The sequence below is a fragment of the Salvia splendens genome, chromosome 12, assembly GCF_004379255.2.
Source record: "Salvia splendens isolate huo1 chromosome 12, SspV2, whole genome shotgun sequence".
NCBI lineage: Eukaryota > Viridiplantae > Streptophyta > Magnoliopsida > Lamiales > Lamiaceae > Salvia > Salvia splendens.
Window position 1 is genome coordinate 1,648,747 of NC_056043.1, and position 23,406 is coordinate 1,672,152.

At 34.4% G+C, this 23,406-nt stretch overlaps 3 protein-coding genes and 1 long non-coding RNA gene across 5 annotated transcripts; 3 read left to right on the forward strand and 1 right to left on the reverse strand.

Annotated features, from left to right (window-relative positions):
• The first annotated feature begins 890 nt into the window (after positions 1-890).
• LOC121757112 (pentatricopeptide repeat-containing protein At3g58590) lies at positions 891-3,400 on the forward strand. Its single transcript, XM_042152602.1, has one exon. It carries the CDS (start codon positions 964-966, stop codon positions 3,274-3,276), a length of 2,313 nt encoding a protein of 770 aa, XP_042008536.1. The 5' UTR covers positions 891-963; the 3' UTR covers positions 3,277-3,400.
• A 6,641-nt stretch (positions 3,401-10,041) lies between these two features.
• LOC121759332 (transcription factor GTE4-like) lies at positions 10,042-13,505 on the forward strand. Of its 2 annotated transcripts, XM_042154877.1 has the most exons (6): positions 10,042-10,179; positions 10,366-11,973; positions 12,069-12,114; positions 12,207-12,326; positions 12,460-12,530; positions 13,100-13,505. In XM_042154877.1, exons 2-5 carry the CDS (start codon positions 10,522-10,524, stop codon positions 12,519-12,521), a joined length of 1,680 nt encoding a protein of 559 aa, XP_042010811.1. In that variant the 5' UTR covers positions 10,042-10,179; positions 10,366-10,521; the 3' UTR covers positions 12,522-12,530; positions 13,100-13,505. The 2 variants fall into 2 exon arrangements, with proteins under 2 accessions (XP_042010811.1, XP_042010812.1); XM_042154878.1 differs by having other exon boundaries at positions 10,054-11,973; positions 12,207-12,323.
• Positions 13,506-14,275: 770 nt separating this feature from the next.
• On the forward strand, positions 14,276-14,878 carry LOC121758196. The gene is made up of 2 exons (XR_006041372.1): positions 14,276-14,539; positions 14,652-14,878. It is a non-coding gene; the product is annotated as an uncharacterized LOC121758196 (long non-coding RNA).
• A 949-nt stretch (positions 14,879-15,827) lies between these two features.
• Positions 15,828-21,391, reverse strand: LOC121758407 (protein trichome birefringence-like 39). Its single transcript, XM_042153814.1, has 5 exons — positions 20,997-21,391; positions 20,731-20,902; positions 17,026-17,201; positions 16,769-16,927; positions 15,828-16,422 (listed from the first exon to the last, which is right to left on the reverse strand). Exons 1-5 carry the CDS (start codon positions 21,266-21,268, stop codon positions 16,134-16,136), a joined length of 1,068 nt encoding a protein of 355 aa, XP_042009748.1. The 5' UTR covers positions 21,269-21,391; the 3' UTR covers positions 15,828-16,133.
• Positions 21,392-23,406: the final 2,015 nt, after the last annotated feature.

Below are 23,406 nucleotides of genomic sequence, written 5' to 3' on the forward strand. Positions count from 1 at the left end.
TATGTTTTTGTCAATGACAATTAACAAAAATTAACTATTTTTAAAACAATTAGTTTTTAGCCTACGTGTATCAATAATCACAAGTCGTTAATGATTGAAGATTTGAAAATTGTGATACAATTATTTTGAACTGATAATTTTTATAATGTTGTTGTAATAACTGCCATATAATCTTCGAAAATATAAAAATACTTTAATTTTAGTAGTTGTAATACTATCAAATCATGTAAATTTGCATTTCGACGGCGCAAGAATGGCTCCTTCCTGCCAAATTGAAATTGAAATTGAAATCATAGTGAAAGTGTATATTGAAAGTGTATATTGAAAGTGAAATTTCAATAATTTATTATTTAAAAATCATAGTAAAAGTATTGTTTCGAGTGGTGTTATTAGTTACCGTTGTTATTAGATATTGGCATCTAATATCATAAAATTTTCAAAAAGTTGACGTTTTTTCCATGAACTTTAAAATTGGCAAATAATATCACGAACATTACCCCTGGTTTGTTTTTTTCCCACGAATGAAAAAATTCTTACAAATAATATTATGATACAGATTTGTTTTCGTAATTTCTCGACAATAATTTTGAGAGCTTCAAGTTTTTCAATCTATAAAGATAGTTTTTCTTGAAGCACACCCTCAAAAAGTTCTTCAATCTATTAAAATAACATGAATTTTTTCATTCGTGGGAAAAAATAAATTTGGGGTAAAGTTCGTGATATTATTTGCCAATTTTAAAGTTCATGGGAAAAATCCAACTTTTTGAAAGTTTCATGATATTAGATGCTAATATCCCATTTAAAAAAGCATTTCATAATAAAATTTGTTAACACACAAGTGCATAGAAAGGAATAGTATCGCAGTAATTGACCAAAACGCAGCCGTTTGATACAGCAGAGGATCCAAACGCAGTCGTTTAACATCGATATTCTTGATTACCCAATGTTTCAAGAATCGAAGGAATGAGAAAAATTGCATCCTTCTCCCCCAAATCCAATTCTCTCTCCACAGTGAAAAACAATTCAAATTCTCACACGCAGAAGCTTCTTTTCTCAGCCAGCTCTAATGCACAATACATCAAACACCATAGCTACATTGGCCTGCTCCACGACCCCTCGAGAATCGCTACGCTCAACGATGCGAAGCGCCTCCACGGACTCTCCATCACCCTGGGATCCTTCCCGACGCAGGAGCCCGTCTTCCTCCACAACAACCTCATCGCGAGGTATGCTGCACTGGGGGATTTTTCCATGGCACGCAAGCTGTTCGATGAAATGCCGCAGAGAAACGCAGTGAGTTATAATTCCATGATTAGTTGCTATGTTCGGCAAGGGCTTATGCTGGAGGCTTTTGGGATCTTTTCTCAGATGAGAAACCGCGGTTTTCAGCCGACGGAATTTACGTTCGGAGGCTTGCTATCGTGTCGTTGGATGGATGTTTTCGAAGGAATGCAGCTGCAGGGATTGATTGAAAAGAGTGGATTGTTTTGCATTGACGCTTTTGCTGGAACTGCGTTGCTGGGAATGTACGCGAGGCACGGTTGCTTCGATGAAGCTCTTGGGATTTTCGAATTCATGCCGATAAAGAACTCAGCTTCATGGAATACTTTGATATCTGTTCTTGGCCAGATGGGGTGTGTAAAAGATTGCATTTTGATGTTTTCTGAGATGCTAATGAGTGGAATTCGAGTGTCTGAGTCGACTTTCGTTACTATTCTATCAAATTTGCAAGAGATGGATATGGATTTAGGGGAGCAAATGCACGGTTTAGTGATAAAGCATGGATTTGACAATGTAGCCTCTGTTTACAATTGCCTGATTCATATGTATGTGAAGTCCGGCGCCTCATTCTTGGCTGAGAAAGTGTTCGAGACTGCTCCTGCAAAAGATGTAGTCTCGTGGAACACGATAATTGGCGCCATGGCGAATGGTGATAAGCCGACAAGAGCACTCTGTACCTTCCAAAAAATGAGCGCCACCGGTCTTGCTCCGAACGATTCAACACTTGTCAACGTGCTCCAGTCTTGCTCAAGACTGCGCCTTTTGTCGCGTGGAGAATGCATCCATGCTGAGATGATCAAGAAGAGTTTCGAATGCGATGTGGTATGTGGGAGTGCTTTGGTTAGCTTTTATGCCAAGTGTGATAAAGTGGAAGAAGCACATTCTTGTTTTGATGCCATAACTCAGAAAAATTTGGTTTCTTGGAATTCTTTGATGTTGGGGTACTCGAACAGGGGCTCTTCGTTTACAACGAAGATTCTCCGAGACATGATCCATTCGGGTTCTTACCCGAATGGAACGTCTTTCTCTATCGCTATTAAATCAGCAATGACGAGAGAGTTGCCACAGCTGCATTCTCTAGCAACCAAAATGGGCTACAACGACGTTGCTCATGTGTCGAGCTCTCTTATACACTCTTATGCGCTAAATGGCCTAATATCCGATGCTCTGCGATTTGCAGAGTCTGGTGATTGTAACACAAGGCTTCCTGTTGTTCCGTCAAATGTTATTGCGTGGATTTATAACCGGACCGGGCAGTACGAGAAAACTCAGGAGTTGTATGTTGAGGTGGAGAATCCTGACACTGTTTCCTGGAACATTCTGATTGCTGCTTGCTCTCGCAATGGCTATTATGCAGAAACATTCGACCTCTTTAATCACATGCTTAGATCCCAAGCGTTCCCGGACAATTACACCTTCGTTAGCCTCTTCAGTGTTTGCACCAGGCTCTGCAACCTTGCTCTAGGCAGCTCCCTTCACGGTCTGATTGTGAAGGTGGATTTTAGTCTGTGCGACACGTTCGTCTGCAACACGATGATTGACATGTACGGGAAGTGTGGGAGCATTGGGAGCTCGGTCAAGATCTTCAATGAGATGAAGGGGGAGAAGAATGTTTTCTCGTGGACAGCTCTTGTCTCGGCCCTAGGGCTGCACGGGTATGCAAACGAGGCTCTGGAGAGGTTCGGGGAGATGGAGGGATTGGGGATCAAGCCGGATAAGGTTGCTTTCTTGGCGGTGCTCTCTGCTTGTAGGCATACGGGATTGGTGAAGGAGGGGATGGATCTGTTTGAGCAAATGGGAGTGAAGTATGGCGTGGAACCGGACGTTGATCACTATCTTGTCGTTGTCGACTTGTTGACAAGATACGGGCATATAAAGGACGCTGAGCGGCTCATCTTGGGAATGCCTATCGCGCCTAATGCGATGATTTGGCGTAGTTTCCTCGAGGGCTGCAAGAGACGAAGCGCGGCAGGAGAGCTTGCTCTTGCAGTATAAACATTAGTTTGGGAAATTTGGATTGTATATATAGTAGTAGGAGTAGTATACATTTATGTTCTTTATTTACATTTATACTCTTTCTGCTTATGATCCAAACTAATATTTGTGGATTATAATTTGGGAAGTTCAAAGTTTAAACACATTCATTATTCATAAGTTAGTTTGAATTCTAGTAGTGTATATATGTAGTACTCCCTCCGTTACACCATAAGCGAGACACTTTATTTTTTTGCACTCGTTTTTGAAAAATAATGTCAAGTATAGAGATAGCATAATGTAGATGAGACTCTTCTTGACAATATTCTCTCTCTAACTTTACATTCTCTCTACTTTTTTTTCTCTCTACTTTTACTATTTTATACTCCTATTATTTTTACAAAACGAGTGCAAAAATGAATCATCTCGCTTATGTGGGACGGAGGGAGTTTATTTTTGTAAAGCTAGTTGACCTTGAATTTGCATTGATTACATTTATAAGTATATTTTATTTTTTGGCAAATTGTTGAAAAAATACAAAGTTTGATCAAATTGTATTCAATGCCCAAGGACGGAGGGAGTTTATTTCAGTAAAGCTAGTTGACCTTGAATTTGCATTGATTACATTTATATTTTTTATTTTTTGGCAAATTGTTGAAAAAACGCAAAGTTTGATCAAATTCTAGTTAATGCCGTAACTTCAAAAAATGTTAATCATGATTTTGTCATTTTTTAAAAATTGTCTCATTCATACGTATTTGGAGGAAATTGTGTTTGGCATGAAGCCGAAACCCATGATCTTTTTGCAAATTTATATATCACTCATAAGACCAATTGGTTTTAATATGAAAAATATAAAAAAAATTTAGATTAGACTTAAGTTTTTGGCTTCCAAAGCACACATAATTTCCCCTCGAATCTAAATCAATAGTACAATTGAAAAAATGTCAAACGTAATAATATAATACTATTAACTAAGTATTCTTTAAAGTTGTGGGAATGATCAAAATTAATGATTTTTTCCTTTTATTTTTAGAAGAATTTCATTTATACTGGATATCCTTTTTTATATATCTTTTTCTTGTAATAAATTTGTTATAATCTCATCTTCAACATGTTATATAAAGAGGTTTCACCCACACCTCTTGGTTTTATAATTGTAAGAATGGACCCTTCCTTAGTTAAATTACTAATTTCATGCTTGATTGTACTTTGTGCATCTTCGATGATCCTCTCACGACCGTGGAATAGTCGAGAACTTTTTCATGATATGGGGTTTGATGTTGCCCTAGACGAATTCAGCCTCAAGAATGACATAGGTTCGTCGTTACAACATACTGTGCCCAGTGGACCGTATCATCTTAACCATGGTGTTACTCCAGTATCATCTAAAGTGAACGAGGATGCTTCATTGAGAGGTGTATCGCGCAATACTGGTGTAGGTTCGTTGCTTAGGCCTGCACCTAGTGGTCCAGATCCTCTACATCATTAGGTAATGTTTGATCTAAGATGGTCATCCAAGTAGCAACTATCTTTAATTATATTTGGATGTGTTGTTAACAATGACAATTAATAAAAGTCAACATCAAACTCTTGCTCAAGTTAAACTATTTTTAAGAATATCAGTTTTTAGTCATAGGTAGCTGAATGTTAAGATGTCTAGAATCACAAATAGTGAATATTTGAAGATTTCAAAATTGTGATATGTAATAAAATAGACTAAAGTCCAAAATTTGTCATTTACATTTGTTCGAAAAATGTTTTTGGTCATACATAATAAGTGTCATGGCTTCTGATCCTAAACAATTCTGTCAAAAAAAATTAACAGCCAACAATATTTTAAGCATATTAGTAACTTAACTATATTGCATCTAAATTAAAAATTATAAGGAGAAGAAAGTCCTTTAATATTTTTATCTTTAATATATGTGTTTTGTCAAATATAAGTATTTCTTAACTCTTATAATTAGAATATTATTTAGCTCACAGATTTGGTCAAAATATTGTTGACCGCCAACTTTTAGATAAAACCGTTGAATATGGACTAAAACATATCGTTTAGGATACATAGTATTGCATTTTGTGTAGGACAATTTTTTTTCTGGCAAATGTAGAGAACCAATTTTAAATTTTAGTCTATAATATATTTTTGTGATCAAATCAACTAGTTTTGTAAATTTTTGTTCTATAATTAATTTATGCGTGTATAGTTTCTTAAAGAATTGTTTTGAAGAATAAATTTAAGTATGTTGTTAATTGTTATAGTAACTGTCATATAATCTTAAAAAACCTAAGTATTTTAATTTTAATATTGTAATATTATCAAAACATGTGCATTTGATTTATTGTCAGATCTATTAATGTTACTATTATTTGTTCTATATCTAAACTATTATTGTGTACATATATAATTATAATAATTTATAATAAAATCATTATTTATCTCAAATAATTTACTCAAAGCAAGTAAAATTAAAACAAATTAAAATTTCGTACATCACACGGGTGTAACTTGAATTGTAGCATTGTAATATAATCTAGTGATCAAATGAGTCATATACCTTCAAATTTTGAAAGTCCTTAAAATAATCCCCTTTTTTAATAATAATAATGATAATATAATAATGATAATATAATAATAATAACAACTATTGTTACAATAATAATATATGGCACAAAATATTTTGACAATAGCATGGACGGTTATTAATAATATACTATAACAAAGGGTTATTATGTTTCTCTACAATGATAAATTGTGGAATTTGCATCATTTTTTAGTTTGTGGGATCTACCATCTTTGGCCAAATATTTGTGATTTTATGGAATAATACCCCTTACTCTTACATCGATCTATACATTAATTATTATAAAAGAATTACATTTACATTGGATGTCCTTTATTAATTCACGAGATTACCTTGTTTTAAAAATTGTACTAATCTTTCATTAAGAAATAAAAATGAAATAAAGGCAATCTCCTCATCAACATGTTATATATATGGGTTTGACACCTCTTGGTTTTATAACTGCAAGCATGGCTCCTTCCTTTGTAGCTAAATCACTATTTTCATGCTTGACTGTACTTTGTGCATCTCCGGTGATCCTCTCGCGCTCGTTGAATAGCCGAGAACTTTTTCAATAATTAGGGTTTGGTGCTGCCCTAGACGAATTCCACATCAAAAATAACGTAGGTTCGTCGTTTAGAAAGGTGCCAAGTGGACCTGATCATTAACATATTGGTGTTACTCTCGTATCATCCAAAGTGAGCGGGGATGATTCATTGGTGGGGTTCTCGCACCATATTGATGCAAGTTCGTCGTTTAGAAAGGTGCCCCGTGGAGCGGGTCCTCGACATAATGGTGTTCCTACAACATCCTAATGGCATGGATGCTAAGCTAGAAGAAATAATATGGGTTGGTCGTTTAGGAATGAGCCTGGTTGTTCATGTATAATGAATTTGAAATATACATAGGACTTAGGAGTATTTATTAAGTGAATGTTATTGCATGATTACAAACCTAAACATATCTTAAGAAAATACCATTAAAACTACTTAATTACTTGTCTATAATATACTAGTTCAATTGCACTCATAAAGACATTTTTTTGGGGATATGTGACTCAAATCGACACATTTCCTATAATAAAAATTTCGGCTAATAATTTTCGACATGACATGAAAAAGCATGACGTTAAATGGTAACTATCAAATCTTATTGTGATCGTGTTCTTTTTGGATTGATTCGACAAGGACACGATAATTTCGAGGTGGGTTCAGGCGGATTTGGGTTCGACCCTCATAGGCTGTAGGATCGTGAACCCTAGACTTCACCTGAATTTGACATTACTAATAATTTTGGATTGTCATTTGCTTCTACTATTGAAAAAGGAAACATGACATAGTAATATGGAATTGCATTTGATTGGATTATTGTATATCACTATTGCTTCAGCGGAATAACTATTTCATTTAAACCAACAACCCACTACTATGTTATAGCTACTTCTTGATGTGTCATATTCATATATATTCAACATCAGAAAATTCATTTCAAATTGCAATTGGCCTCTTTTATTTGAAATAACAAAATACTCTAATGAGTTCAACTACCTTTTAGGTTTATTTATTTTGGGATCATGAAAATTAAACTAGCCACTTTTTGGAATGAAATTCAAAATATATAGTAGAAGTACTAAATAATTTAATAATTATATATACCAGTGCCTCCAAGTACCTTTCAGGTTTATTTATTTGTGGTAATTAAAAATAAACTAGCCATTTTTTATTTTATAAAAATTTATACTATAATTTAAAGATTTAGGCCATCTTGAATATATCCCTATTTATTACTCCATTTGTCTATGTTGTTTTATAAATTTTATTTACACGCAATATTAACTAAAAGCGTTACATTGCGAGCGACCCACTCTTATACACTGATAGAAATTCATTAGGTTTTGTTTTTAAAAAAATCAACAATGAAAAAAATAATTTATAATACTTATAAATACTAATTTCACTTTTCTTTTTATACATAACACCTTCCATGATAAACTAGCAAAATAATTTATGATTCTTCTCCAAATTTTCCACTTATTATATATGGTGTCGAAATTCGAGTGGTTAAATTAATTTTAAATTTTGAGTTGAACAAAGTGGCATGTCAATTTTTCTTTCAACTTAATTATATATGTCTCATTTAATTAAAATAATAATAGAAATATGATTAGTTATACGAGTCAAATTCAAATTGGGTCCTTTTCTTAAGCAATGAAATCTCTAATTAATTATATATACAATTTTAAGTGCAAGTTCAACCACTATTAAAGCAACTTAGTAACTTTAAATTTAGAGATAATGTTACAACAACTACAAGATTTATGAAAATGATATTTGGCCTTGGCTCATTCCGGCAGTGGATCGTTTATGAAAGTTTTCACTATTTTAAATTTTTAATAGAATTAAAAAAATTTGCAAAATATTTTCTCTGTTGCACTCAATATGAACCGTATTCACTAAATAGGCACATTTTCGCGACGAAAAAAGCGTCAATCATAAGTTTGCGACTGTTCCGAAGACTCTGCGACGGAATTAGAGACGGACATTTCCGTCGCAAAACAAAACATTATATATTCATTTTTTTTATAAAATTAGCTCCTATATAAAGGAGAAAATTACAAATAAACTCATATACTATAGATATGAGGAAATTAAAACAAATATCAAGAGGGCTCAAACTCAGCACCTCATGCAATAATGTCTAAGCTCCTTGCCGTTAGGACAAAGGCTCTGGAGACATTATATATTCATATTGGACACATTATATATTCATATTAAATTATAAGATAGTGTAAGTATAATCATGATCCAATTTAAAGCAATTGCACTTGTGTAAATCTCCATTTCTGCGGTGGAACTTATCGTTTCTTTGACAATATCATACTAGAAACAGAGAACTAAGTAATTATAATTAATGGTCGAGTCAAATTGATGTAACATAGAGACAATTATCCAAAGCTCATAATTCTTACTAATATTGAAGTCATAAATAAAATTTTGAAACAAATGTCACATTCTATCCACTTTGCTCGGTCCCTATTTTCCTCTTATACTCTATTCTATAAATACCCATGCAATAAATAGATACATGCAATAGTATTTATTTGACTCCATTTTTCTTGGGCTTTATCATCTCCATTTGTCAATTAATTAATGGCTTATTCAAGAGTTGTGTACTTGTCCCTCTTCTTCCTCCTCTTCCTCTCGTTATTGACCGGAGAGGCGGCGGGTGTGGTCCCAGCCAACCTCAAGAGGCAACATTTCGGGAGGAAATTGGGGCTCACTGGAGCTGAATTAGAGTATTATTACCGAAAAAGATCACTCGAGACGGGTTATGATGATAGAGTTGTTCCCGGTGGCCCTGATCCTCATCATCACTATTCCGTGCCACCTATGAGCGTCACACAAGATCCTTTATTATAAATAGTGTTTGTTTTATGTTTTGATATTGACTATTATGGTACAATATAGAATGTTGTACTCCATAACTCCGTTAATGTGACTCTTCGTGACATTAATGTTGTTGAAATAAAATATATGTTATATTATGGAGTTTTTTAAATATGTACCACTCTGACATATATCGGTATAAAATAATGAATCAGCTCGTAGAATTCTTTGGTATATCGAGCTATGAATTACTTGCTGCAGATTGTTAGGTGCTTCCACCTGATAATCCTGAAACTAACTCATTATTTCGTTGTCTAAATAGGTCAAATGCAATATAAATCAAACTTTTCATAACATTGACGTTTTTAAAATGAAAAATAATCTGGCCTCTCACATTTCAACGAGCGTAAAAAACATGCACGATTTCATTGGCGCAGTGGCTGCGTCGCCGCACATGTATGTGCGTGGGTGGCGAGCGGCCATCGACTTTCCCTCCCCCACGCCCCATCTTGTCCCACCACATAGTACAACGCGGGCCATGCCCGTCTCATTTTTACGAGACAGGCTAGCGAGCCCGCGTTGCTGATGCCCTGAAAATGAGATCTAAAATTAAATAGAAATCCAAATAATATGCGGACCCAGTTCGGGTCCGAGAGGAAAAAAACCCATATTCTTCAAGTCAAGTCAACTCCGCCAAATCTGGGGATTCTCCACGCGCCACCACCGAGCGTGGGAGTTGAAGGTCAAGCTCATGTACAAGAAACACCTTCATTTACATCCCGACCGTCCATCGTCATCAGCAGCTAATAAAACGTAATCGCAGCCGTTGAAGCTCCCCGTGTTCATCACGCTCCATCTATGCGCATGGTCTTCCCTCTACTCGCCGGTCTCCTATCTTTGTCCAAGATAAGCCATTAATCATTGTTGAGTAAAGACAGATCGCAAAGAGGGGGAAAAAAATCTTCGAAAAGGTATGTTTCAAAGCCCTAATCTAAGCTCTCTGCCGATTGCGTGTGTAGAAACAGAACATACCCTGTTTTGATTGAACTCGGCGAGCTTAGTTTGTAATTTATGTGGATTGATTAGGGTTTGACTTCTCTTTGAATTTTCGAGAAATTGAGCTTGTGTGTGTGCTGTGTGTCACGTGGATTGATTAGGGATTGACTTCGCGTTGGAATTTTGAGAAATTGAGCTGGTTTTTATGTGTCGTGTGGATTGATTATGGCTTGACTTCGCGTTGAAATTTCGTGAAATTGAGCTGGTGTGTGTGTTCTGTGTGTTTCTCTGCGATAATTTGGTTGAGGCGTGGTGCAATGTTGGGGGATGGGAATGAGGGATCGGAGGAGGATAAATTGGGGGAGCGTAAGGTTTACAGTAGAACGCCGTCGTTTAAAGGGCTTGAAAACAGTCACAGCAGTAGTAATTTGTTGATGGAGCAGCAGCAGCAGCTGAAGTCTCAAGCTATGGCCTCAGATGGCTTGAATTCTATGAGAAGAATGCATGATTCTGGTGTTGGTGTGGGCCGTGATGGCTTTGTTGGGATAAATTTGTCTACGAAGTCGAAGCGTGATGCTCTGGAGCTGAGGAGGAAGCTGGAGAGCGAGAGGGATAAGGTGCGGAGCTTGATGAGGAGGATTGAGTCGCTAAAGAATGGAGTTCAGGGATTTGGTGGTAGAGATCGGGATTACGTAGCTGCGGGATTGGGGACGCCTCGGACGTTGAAGCCATTGAATCCATTGAGTGTGGTTGTGAATGAGAATGGCCAGCCGGGAAATGATACTGTTGAGAAGGAGAAAAGGACGCCAAAGGCAAGTAAATTATATGGAAATACCGAGTTTTTGCTTGCGAAGGACAAGATTCCGCCCGGTGAAAGTAACAAGAAATTGAAGGCGAACGGGAAGAAGGGAGGAGGAAGTGGGGCGGGGATGGAGTATTTTCCCAATCATGTTTTCAAGAGCTGTAACGCGCTCTTAGAAAGATTGATGAAGCACAAGCATGCTTGGGTGTTTAACAAGCCGGTTGATGCAGTTGCTCTTGGTTTGCATGACTATTTCGAGATTATTAGAAACCCTATGGACCTCGGTACTGTGAAAGGCAGGTTAACTCAGAATTGGTACAAGTCCCCTATGGAGTTTGCTGAGGATGTCGTGCTTACGTTTCAGAATGCTATGACATACAATCCGAAAGGGCAAGATGTTTATGTGATGGCTGAACAGCTGTGCAAATTATTCGAGGATAAATGGGCTCCCATAGAGGCTGGTTATAAACGTGAGATGAATCTAGCTGCGGAATATGATGTGGGGCCACCAACGCCTACATCTCGGAAGGCTCCTCAGCAGCCAAGGGAGCGGCCTGATATGGAAAAGCCTTTAGATAGATCGGCAATGGCCTACTCGGGTGATCCAAAAAGAAAGAAACCAAGTAGCGCACAGTCTGGCAAGGTTCATGCGCCAAAGAAGCCAAAGGCAAAGGATCCGAATAAAAGGGAGATGACATATGATGAAAAACAGAAACTTAGTGTAAACTTACAGGAGTTGCCTTCGGAGAAGCTAGAAAATGTTGTTCATATCATTAAGAAGAGGAATCCGCCTGTTTCCCAGCAAGACGATGAGATTGAGGTTGACATTGACAGTGTTGATACTGAAACTCTTTGGGAGCTTGATCGGTTCATCGCAAATTATAAGAAGAATTTGAGCAAGAACAAAAGAAAGGCTGAAATTGTCAGTAATTTAGTAGCTGGTCAGGAGCAGATCCCCAACGATATGGTAATTAATTTGCTTTACTTACTATCTCAATTTGTATTAGTTTAGAGCATTAGAGTGTTTATTGATGCATTTCATTTTTGTGTTTTTTTCGGCAGGTTGCTACCTCTGTTGTAACGGAAATGCCAATACCAAGTAGAACAGGTAAAGATTTTATCGAGTAAACTAGAAGTTTCGAATGATGCAAAAAAAAAAAGATTAACGTGATCATTTTGTCTACTCTTTTTCTTGAGCAGATGAAGAGAAAATCGCCTCACCTCCTGCTGAAGTAGAAGTGTCGGACATAGAGCACTGTGACAAGAACCAAGGAGCCAGCCAAAACAGCTCTAGCTCTGATTCGGGATCTTCTTCCAGTGGTAGTAATTAAAAATTATTTCCTGTTGTTTCTAAAACAGCTCTTTTGCATGTTGTAGCGCATTAAATGCACATTTATTGGATACGTTACTTGAAAGTCATGCATGTCCTCTTACTAATCCTATATTTTCGTAGATTCTGAAGGAGAAACTTCCTCAGCAGATGGCTCTGATGGCAAACGCTCACCTGAGAATTGAGTTATCGAGGTACTAAATTGGACTAGGATAAAGTAGGTTACAATTAACATTACAGTTCCTAGCTATATGATGTAGCATTTGAACATATATTGGATTAAGATGAGCTGGCTGGATAGATGCTATAAGATTATGATGTGGAGCATGGTGATGGAGAACGTAATATGATCTTGAACCGAAAGATAAGGGCAGCAGAGATGAGAATAACACTATTTTGGATAAAATTGGTAATTGTATTGCTTTGTTTTTAGGTTCTCTGTGTAGAATAAAAACTACCATTGTAGAACTATTTACAAATGCAACGTGAAGGAACGTTCCTGGATATATAGATGCATACTATGGTGCCAACTAAAATTGTAAATACATAATCAATCGAGAGTTGGGACTAATTTAAGTCCCGATCTTTTGTAAGTTGTGCATAGTTGAGAAATATCAGTAAATGCATTTCAAATGTGTCTCCTTGATCGACATTCATGATGCTCAGTAACCGTTTCTTGCTATGCTTGAACTGGATTTTTCTCGACTTTGATTTTCTTACTGATCTCATACTCTGATGATTATTTCACCACGTCGATTTGCAGATATTGGCAAATCTCACTCTGACGATAAGGCTAGAAGTGTACACTTGAATGACAGGAATTCTTGGTCATTTGCTCAATCTGTAAATACCTGTAGTGGGTGGTAACTGTAGATTTTTGCTAAGGGGACGTGTATGGTAATCACGTTCGTCTCGTAGAGGTACGTTGCTCACAGGTAGTCGCTTGTATGATATGCTTAGGCCGTGCACCCCGATTGTACAACTCTTGATCTGTAATCACATGAAAGCTCCGTCTTCCCCCAGACGTCGTCCGTGTTCGGGTTTTGTTGATGTCTGTAATCGGCTCCACTGGTGCCCAGTTAGACTCTCATTTGAATCGTTGTCCTGTGTTTATGTGTACATAAAGATTGCAAATTACAAATTTATTTGAAATGGTACATCATTTGAAATGACGAGCATCAAATATTATCAAAACATTTATTCCGAATAATTTGTTTAAAACAATTATGATTCGATTTAGCTTACGCAATAGTTGTCACTCTTTTTGCCAAGATACTTTTTTATTCACTTTATTCTTAGAAGCATGTACCATGACAACTAAAAAGAAAAACCATGGAATATTAATGTAGCCTCTATTTAATGAATAGTTAGGTCGTATAATATTGAAAAGAATCAAATTAGTAGATAGTTATAACCGTTGATATATGATTAAATATAGTTTATTGTATAGATGCATTTCCAAATATCTAATCACATGCAGTGAGCCTCATACGAGCATAAACCACACCTCATTTGTTATATTATTTATTTTTGTTTTTCCATTCCTCCTTTTGGTAAGAAACCTAATCTAGTTAATAAGCCCAATTTATACATTAAGTCTGTTTATTTTAAAAATTGTGTTTTGGTATCTTAAAGTTTAATAACCTATTGTCGATATAAAACAATGAATTGTAGCTTAAGACGTTTCAAATAGAGGAGAGTTCAAGTCATCTCGGCAGTAAATGAGGAATTATTATTGATCCATATTTTAAAAAAAATATTATCAATATAAAAAAAATTATAAAGAAAAATAGAAAGAAGAGGTGAACCATACTTTTATCAAGTTTTGATTTAGTATATCCACTTTAAAATTAATATAATTAGATTTTGCAATCAAACAAGATTTTAGTACTTAGTATAATTTAATTTGAAGAATGAGAATAAAGTTAACCACAACTACTTGGTTTATTCATTATTGAATAACTTAATCCATTCATCACCTTCACTTACAATATATGCAAATATATTCATACTATCACACACTCATCCTTTCTCCCAAAAAAAAAACGCAAAATCTAGATCGAGAGCCAAAATCGAGGCGGCGAAAGCAGTCTCCGATGTGCTGCGACGGCGATTGCAGGCCTCTAGGGTTTCTCCTCGGCCTGCCTTTCGCGTTTCTCTCTCTGATCATCTCTCTCGTCGGCTTACTCTTCTGGATCGTCGGGTCAGCAACTAATTCAATCCAGTGATCGATCTCTGATTTTTTTTTTTCAATTTTCGCGTCGTTGAATCGGTGGTGGTGAAAATTCGATACAAATGCGTGTTTGTGTGTGTAGGTTGGTGCTGAGCTGCGTATGCCCGTGCTGTTACTGCGTGACGCTGCTGGTGGAGATGGCGCTCGAGCTCATTAAAGCTCCGATTCGCGTCATGGAGTGGTTCACTTCTCAGATCCCTTGCTAATTTTTCATTTTTTATTTTATTTTGCTCTGTGTTTTTATGATTTTTGTGATATTTTTGGTGAGTTTATGGGATTTGTGTGGAAATGCCTAATTTTGCAGATTAACTCTGTGATTATTGATGAGATGTTATCTAGTAACAAAAATACTATTAAATGATAAACGTTTTGTTTTGTTTTACTACTACTCCTTGTTCGGGACAAATATTTAATTTTTGTCATATTATTTTAAGGAAAATATCTCAATATTGGAATAATTGTGGAAAATTATTTGCTTCGTTATGATGAGACAATTTTTTGTTCTCCTACTATAATTGAGACATTTTTTATAAAATTGAGAAAATTATAATTTAAATGAAAAGATAATAAAACAAAACAAATTAAATAAGTTATTTTGTAGTATTAAAAAAGTTATACTACTATTAGTACTAAATTATAGTGGAATAATACAAAAAAGAAAACGGCTCAAGTTTGAATGCAGAATTATAATTTTATCTTAAATATGTCCTGCAAAAAATTCCGACCAAATTGCCCTTGGAGTATTTCAACATTCCTCCGAGCTATCGGGGCAATTTGGGCGTAGAATTTTTTGGTGCGATATGCAAATTTGATACGCTGAATGCTCTTTGCAGTTAACTTAAATTTCAGATTTTTTTGTATAAAATGCTGAAACTATAGAATATAAACTGAATATTTATCATGATTTAAAGTTTTATTTGTATTCTATTGAGGCACATATATATTCAGTACTTTGTAAAAAAGCATCATGTCTAGCTGTTTGTGGGTTGCTTTTAATGTTTGGAGGAGAAGAAAAGTGTTCAACTTTTACAAAAAGTTGCTTTTATTATACTCTGCTTCGAATATAGGATCATCTTTACCTTTCAATATTAGTGATGAGATTAGTTATTGACAAAAGTCAGAGAAATAAAAAGAAAAAATAATATTATTAGTAAAGAATGATCTGTATTAAAATAAAAATAAACTATTTTTATATAATGGACAAAAACAGAATTAGTGTTTATAAGACAAAAGGAGTATTGTATAAGATTGAACAAACTGGTACATAACTTGTAATCTTCTTCCATTTCACCAATATGAGGCACTATTTAGATGTTCAATTGCCAAAACAATGAGCTAGTTTACATTTGAACCACCAACACACCATTCTTATTAATAACACTTTCACAACAAATATGAAACTAGAAAGAAAGAAAATGAATTTCCTCTCCTCTCTATCAACAAACCCTCCCTCCTCCCTACACACACGAGACCGTCTATTTTCTATCCCGTCCCGTCCTATAAACACATAAATACGAACCAATGGAATAAATGAGACTCGTCCGGGAAATGGAGAATCCAGTCCTCAGCCAACGAGCGCCGTGTAGAGCAGCTGGTTCCACGTGTCGGGAAGACCCGGGAGGCACCAGTGGCTGCAGTCCAAGCCGCTGTGGGTGCTATAGAAGGTAGGGTGTGCGTCTTTTCGGTATTGGGAGAGCAATGTGATGTCAAGCAAATACACAGGTTTCTTGATTCTGCTCAACACTTTGTTCACCACAAGTGCTGCTTGAGGTGTGCTTGCTGGATACCTCAACCCGAAATATGGTTGTGTTTCGCTTTTACATGATCTAGTTGGCTCGTTCCATTCCCTTCCCCTGCGCAAGTTTCGGTCAAAAATTAAATTTCCAGTCATTCGCAAATACAATAGACAAATGTGATAGACAATCCGATGCATATATCGCTGGAAATGTTCGTTAGCCAAGGCTTTTCGCTCTTATGGTTCGCCATCAATGGCGAGACTCTAGGTCCCGGCTATTGCCTATAAATAGGTTTAGAGAGTGTGAAACACACTAATTCACGCAATAACGCAATTCATACATAGCTTATTAGGTCATCTCATTGGCTCGACTTACATGCTTTGGTCGTTTTTCAGTTGTTTTTCGGTTATGTTGGATTCGAGTTCAAAGATAAATTAGTCAAAATAAACGTAAAAGTACTTACTCGTAATGCATGGGAGAGACTCCTTGAAAGAAGACTTTAGTTTTGGAAGGATCGATATTTCGATTGACCCATCTTGACCAAGTAGTTAACCCTTTGTAATATGCCACAAGTCGGTTCGTGTCTTTGTACATTTTCCCGCCTTCTTCTATGTAATCAAATCTACATATATTCACATACCAATCCAAATAAAATTCAATTAAATGAAACTCAATTTTTTCAATAGCTAGCAAGAAAATATATAAGTAGAGAAAACGTACGGCTGAGAACCTCCGGTGTGAGTCCACCAATGCCACGTGTTGAAGATCAGGACGTCCATTCCTAGCCATGCATTCCCGCTCCGGATCGAATCCAGCTTCAAAACCCGGCCCGCTTTTTGGGTCTCCATGTCAACTAGGTATAGAGTGTGATACAATAGCAATTTCACCCCATAATCCTGAATATTTCCCCATCCAATATTAATTTAAGGACCAATTTTTATCTATTTCTAAAACAATAATAGATAAAACATGGTACTTAGATCATTCAAGATATCATAATGTATTACAAAAAATCCACAAAATCAACGTATACAATATAAAATTATCTAAAAATCATCACGGATTGAAAGCAACGAACGAACGTTAGAAAACATAAGCAAAAGGGCGACGAATACGATACAAATCATGTCATTAACTGTCAATTTTGAGATAGAGTTATAACACAAAATAGAAGACAAACTAACTTACAATCTTATGAAAAGATAAAAAAAATGACATTTGTGAAAGGACATCATTGTTCTTACTATTTATATGCTTAAAGTTGGTTTATAAAGTGTAAAGGAAAAAAAATTGAGCAAGTAACACCAAACTCTTTTCAGGGACAACTTTATAGAACAAATTGGTGGACCAAAATTATGTAAATAAAACTAACCATAATCGTACAAGTATTATCTCTTTGCACATGGGGTGAAATTAAGTAAAAAGAAAAGAAACTAAATAATGAGGCAACAAATGGACCACGAATTTATTCCTTAATACTAAATCGTTCTGATTAACTCTATTATACCTAATAAACATTGATTAACTTATAGTTTCCACGTTTTTTGTCTTACTATTCGTCTACGAAAAATAATCATATTTTTTTCAGTTTGTCCACCAACCATCATTTATGATATTTTTTTCTATGCAACTCTATTTTCCATTAATAATATTTAAATCATTTTATTTCGGTATCACTCTCTTATTTTAGATTGATTTTTTTTTTATCTTGGTGGGCCCTCGTGGTCACGTTGTCCATATCCCATGTGTATGGAACTCAATAAGTTGACATTGATCTATGTAGTTTCAAATTATGTCGGCAAAATTTCCATAAATTATTATGAAAAGATACAATGTTATATCTCAAATTATAGCCATAGTATATAATTTTATTATTAAATTTATAAAAAAAATATTTATGACTAATGACATTGTGACCCCATAACTCTATTCAATTGTTAAAATAACGATATCATATGCTCCTAAATTTTTTTTTTCTTTTTGCACGAGTCTACTACATTTAGTGTGTCATTAATGAACTGAAGTATACATGGACATTAATTTCGATGCAAAATAATTGAGGCAAAAGTGGGAAAAAATTAATAATAAATGTACTAACCCCACTATTTTATTGTAGACAGAGGTCGTTAACGTGTACGCAAAATTAACTATTAAAAATTGTTTTTAATTCAATCGTATTAAAATTGTCACCAAATATTGGTGTGTACATTATGAAGGAGATCAGATTTTTGGTTTACGATATGTTGTAATTAAATATACGGATAATATTCGTGAAGTGTTAGATTATTTAAACTAAATCATCATTAATTCTTCATTATGCCAAAAAAAAGGTATACTTATTTATTGAACTTAATTGAGTAGCTTCTAAAGAAGAAGAAAAATGACATGGATAATTAAGTGGAATTTGGTGAAATCAATTATTGGCTGTCTTTTATTTTTTCAAAAATTATCATGAATTCATCACATAAAGTCCTCATTTGAATTTGAGTCCTTAGTCAAATTACGTCATCTAATTGAATACATATATAGGCGCCGATTATGCAGAAATTTCATGATGACACATTTTGATATTTTTCATGATTTTCGCATATATTGCCAAACATATATAAATTTACACAATCATCTTTTATTTGCTTTTATGATGAACTTTACCATTGTCAGTATATAATATACATAAAAAATAAAAATATGAAACGATAAAGTATAATAATGTATTCTAAGAAAATAACTAAATTTAATTATTGAAAATTTACCTTAATTTTTTAGATAAACAATTTAAATAAAATAATTTCCTAAAGGCATCACGACTTTTAAAAAGTGTGTTTTGTGGGGCTATAATTTCAGCACGATTATCGCCTTTAATGTTTCAATAATTGTTCATCACTAACAAAAAGTGTAACCCTTTTTCCGCCTCCAAAATTATTAAATTCAATTTATGACTTCAATTATTTTTTATTAATATTGTTAACAGATATTGTGACTAATAATACACTACTAATACTTATTATTTCAATTTGTTCAAGAAATAAAACATGGTAGAATTTTGCCTTTCCTTTTTCCAACCCATTGCCACTACGCTATGACACTTGCAATACTTTTTAAATCACTTTATAATAAATATACTTTGTCATATCTATACATTTATACAAGGACATAAGCACTTTATAAATCACTTTATAATAAATATACTTTGTCATGTGTATATATTATAAAAGGATAAAAGCACGTGCAGATTTGGATATATTGACCCTGTATAGTCTATATTTTGATGAAATTGTAAGTCATTCATACATAGATATATATCTCATCCATGTTGGTTTATTTTTGGTAACTAGAGAATATATTAACGTCTTATCAATTTTCTTCACTGATGATTAATGGTCATAATATCATCTAAATTATGTAAACAACAAATAAAAATTCTGAGGATAAATTGAAAATATTATTATGAGAAAAAACAACAAGATGACGTTTATGTTTTGACTATTCAACCCAATTATTTTATATTATTCTTTATGATTTATCTAGTCACTATCACTAGTAATGATTTATAAAACTATCAAACTATGGGATGTATTCATTTCATTTTTTTTCATATTTCCTCCTTTTTCCTTCTTGATTTCAGCCCCACGATTTTGTCATCCGACGGTTAGATTGATGCCACGTGTCATTTAATAATGCAGATTTTCAGTTGAATGATGCACACCGACTAATAATGCACCATTATAGCGTAATAATGCAGATTTTCAGTTGAATAATGCACACCGACTAATAATGCATCATTATAGTGTAATAATGCAGATCATCTGGACCGTTGATGAATGGGATCTAACGGCCCATATTAAAAAGAATAAAGGATCTAAGGGATGAATAGGTAAATAACGCTCCCCATCAAACTATAGCATATAAAAATGCTATAGAGTGTTTACTTGGTTTTTTTATTATAAAGTTTTTTATTCCATAATTGTTTAATTTCAGAAACATTTATGATCTTTATAAATATTTGTGCCTATAATATTAGTATATACATTTATTTTATATAGAGAGAGAATCCCAAACATTGCTACATGATGATTATATAGAATTAAAAGTCCACAAAATATTGCAACAAAAAGAGCAGAAACCAATCAATACACTGACCATTTTCCCTAAAGTTTAAAAAGGGCAAATTAAATCCCCAATTATTAGAATTTCAAGCTGGCCCAAATAAATAAAAGCTAAAATCAACCTTTTTCCTATAAATTAGTTTCACTCCCTTACTATAATTGTGGTAAATTTCCAAAAATTCGCAATTATTTACTTTATAGTGACGTGAGATAAATAATTGTTATAACTAATTGCAAAAACCCCAAAATAAAAGGTGAAAAAACGCAAGGGTAAAACGGAAAAGGTAAATAGGAGGGTAAAAAAGTAATTCGAACTAACCAGGAAAGTGAGTTGACTCAGTCCCTCAGTTCGAACGATTGAGGTTCTCGCCTTCGGCACTCCCGCGTGAATCATACAACTCAGCGATTCCCACATGTTCAGACTCAGCGAGTCACCAACAAACATGATCTTCTTCCCCCTCATTCTCTCCAAAAAATTCAAACCATTAAACCTGCATTTTCCAGCTCAAATCAGCTCAAAATCGAAAATATCACCGATTCCTCCACAATGCGGCGACTGTGAGTGAAATTGAATCAATTGATTACCTAGCTAGGTTGCAGGAGAAAGGCTGCCACCGGTACTTGAGGTAATTCCGATCGGGACGGCGGTATTTGAGGCAATTGAACTGGTCGTCGATGAAGGGGCAGGTGGAGAAGTCGTAGAGCGGGTAGGAGGCGTCGTACACCCATTTACCGCGGAAAATGTTGCAATTGGCGGCGCCGGCAAGGGCGCGGCGGGTGGTGTTGAGCTCGGCGGCGGAGGCAGGGGAGAGGAGGAAGAGAGGGGAGAGGAAAAGGAGTGTGAATAGAAGCCCCATTTTTTCTGAAATTGGAGTAGGAAATTTGAAGGAGACAGTTGGATGCTATTTATACTCCTATGCATGTAAGCATAGCAGAGTTTGTTGTGAGGAGGTGGGGTGGGTGAGTAGGGTAGGGGTATAGGTTGACGGAGAAATTTATTTTGGTTGAAGCTATATATACTAAACTTTCGAGTTTGAAATTTCGAAATAATAATTTTTCTATGTTTTTTGTAGTAATGGAGGTTTTGTGCGTCGATTTGCATGAAATATCAAAAATTCGAAGATGATAGAAAGATATTGATTTTTGATCTGATTTTAGTTTTTCCCACATTTTTAAAAGGCGGCGACTATAAAAGAATTTCTAATATATCCAAAAAATTCTACGAAGATGAGATCATTTATGCTGAGTTACCGTTGTAACTTTTTTAAGAGTAAATTGGCGGAACCGCGAAAGACATGTTTTTTTTGTCAAATACCGGTCTGTCCGGCAACTTTAACCATCACCGTTGAAAATATGAATTTTATCATACAACCGTGTTATCAATTTAAAACGATACATCAAATTATCAATATATTGGTTATCGAAAATTGAAATTATTTGTCCAGGAAAAATTGAGAAAATATTAAAATTATGGAAATTTACAATATATTGCAAATTGGAATATTTTTATCTAGGAAAAATTATGGTAAATTTAAAATTGTGGATTATTATAGTATTTGATCAAAATTTATGATTTTAAGGTAATTTGCTTTTCCAAAAAGTTGCATTTGTAGGAGAACATATATTGTTTCTGAAATGAAAATGTGCAGTTACAGCAGCCACATATATAGATGTATATAGTTGTAGCGAAAAAATAAATGAATAATTAATGTACGAGTAGTGGAAATAAATGAAAATTTGGATATGTATGATGAATTAAGTGCATGTGGGGTGAGATCAATTATATCGACTTCTTTATTGCATATAGAGAAGTAGTGAAAGTTGTGTTGGTTTTTGTGATGTGTGATAAAGATAAAATAAGGTCGGATCACATATTTTTATGAAATTGCAAAATTATGTGACATGTGGTGAGGTTGGAGGTCGACTGGCTATATCGCCAGCTAATAAGAGCGAAAAACTTCATTAAATTCGATCTTTAAAGTTATATCGTTTTAGTTCGGCCATAATCATGTGGAGTGATATTCACTTATGTTCTTCTTTTGTCACTCATCGATGTAGCAGTCACATTGTTTCTATTTTCTGACGCATCGTCAAATTTTTTTATTATACAATCTCACGAGTTTCGTTGGTCATCACACAACTTTTACTAGATATTTTTTTCGATAATTAATATGTTTTATTCTACAAGTGTAACAAGAGGGCTAAATAGGCAAAATCAGTAATAACTAGTAAACTACAATTTTACATTGTTATAACTTGCAATATTATAATTGGAAAAATATTTCGGATAATATGAAAATGACGAATATCTGTTAAGTTGTTTTCGACAGAAAATAAGAAAATTTGGAACACGCAAAATCCCCACCAAAGGTGATGGCGAAGGACCAAATAAACAGTACAAAACATTTACTAATTTAATTCATATAATTATTTAATTTTATGTAGTGTATAAATAATAGATGTGTGTGTATATAATAAGTGGTCACCAGCTAATTAAACTATTTGTCAATGTAGTACTATTAATTTTGATTTTGATAGTATGCCTAGCTCCTATGTTCCTATGCATCTATATATTTATACATAATTAAAATATCAAGTCTAATTAAGACATAATTAAAATCCTATAGAAAAAGTAGATAATTAAAACTCTATGATCCCATTAAGATGGCATCTCATGTTCTTACTTTAGTTAATTTATTGTACCATTAATGCTTTTAAGAGTGAGCAGACATAAAATGTTTATTTATTCATATATACGAAATATTGCAATTGTTGGTACGATAATTAAAATAAAGGATCGTGTCACATTCATTTTCTGAAGATAAATTAAATAATGATAGATTACAAATCCAACAAAAGTTAAAATAAAGATTAATTATGGATCTCGAGTACATTGATTGATCTATTAAATTATAATTGAGATAATAGTCGATGTATATTTAACTCACGTAGTATTTTTTTTTCTAGTTATTAAAAGAGAATATTGCGTAAATAA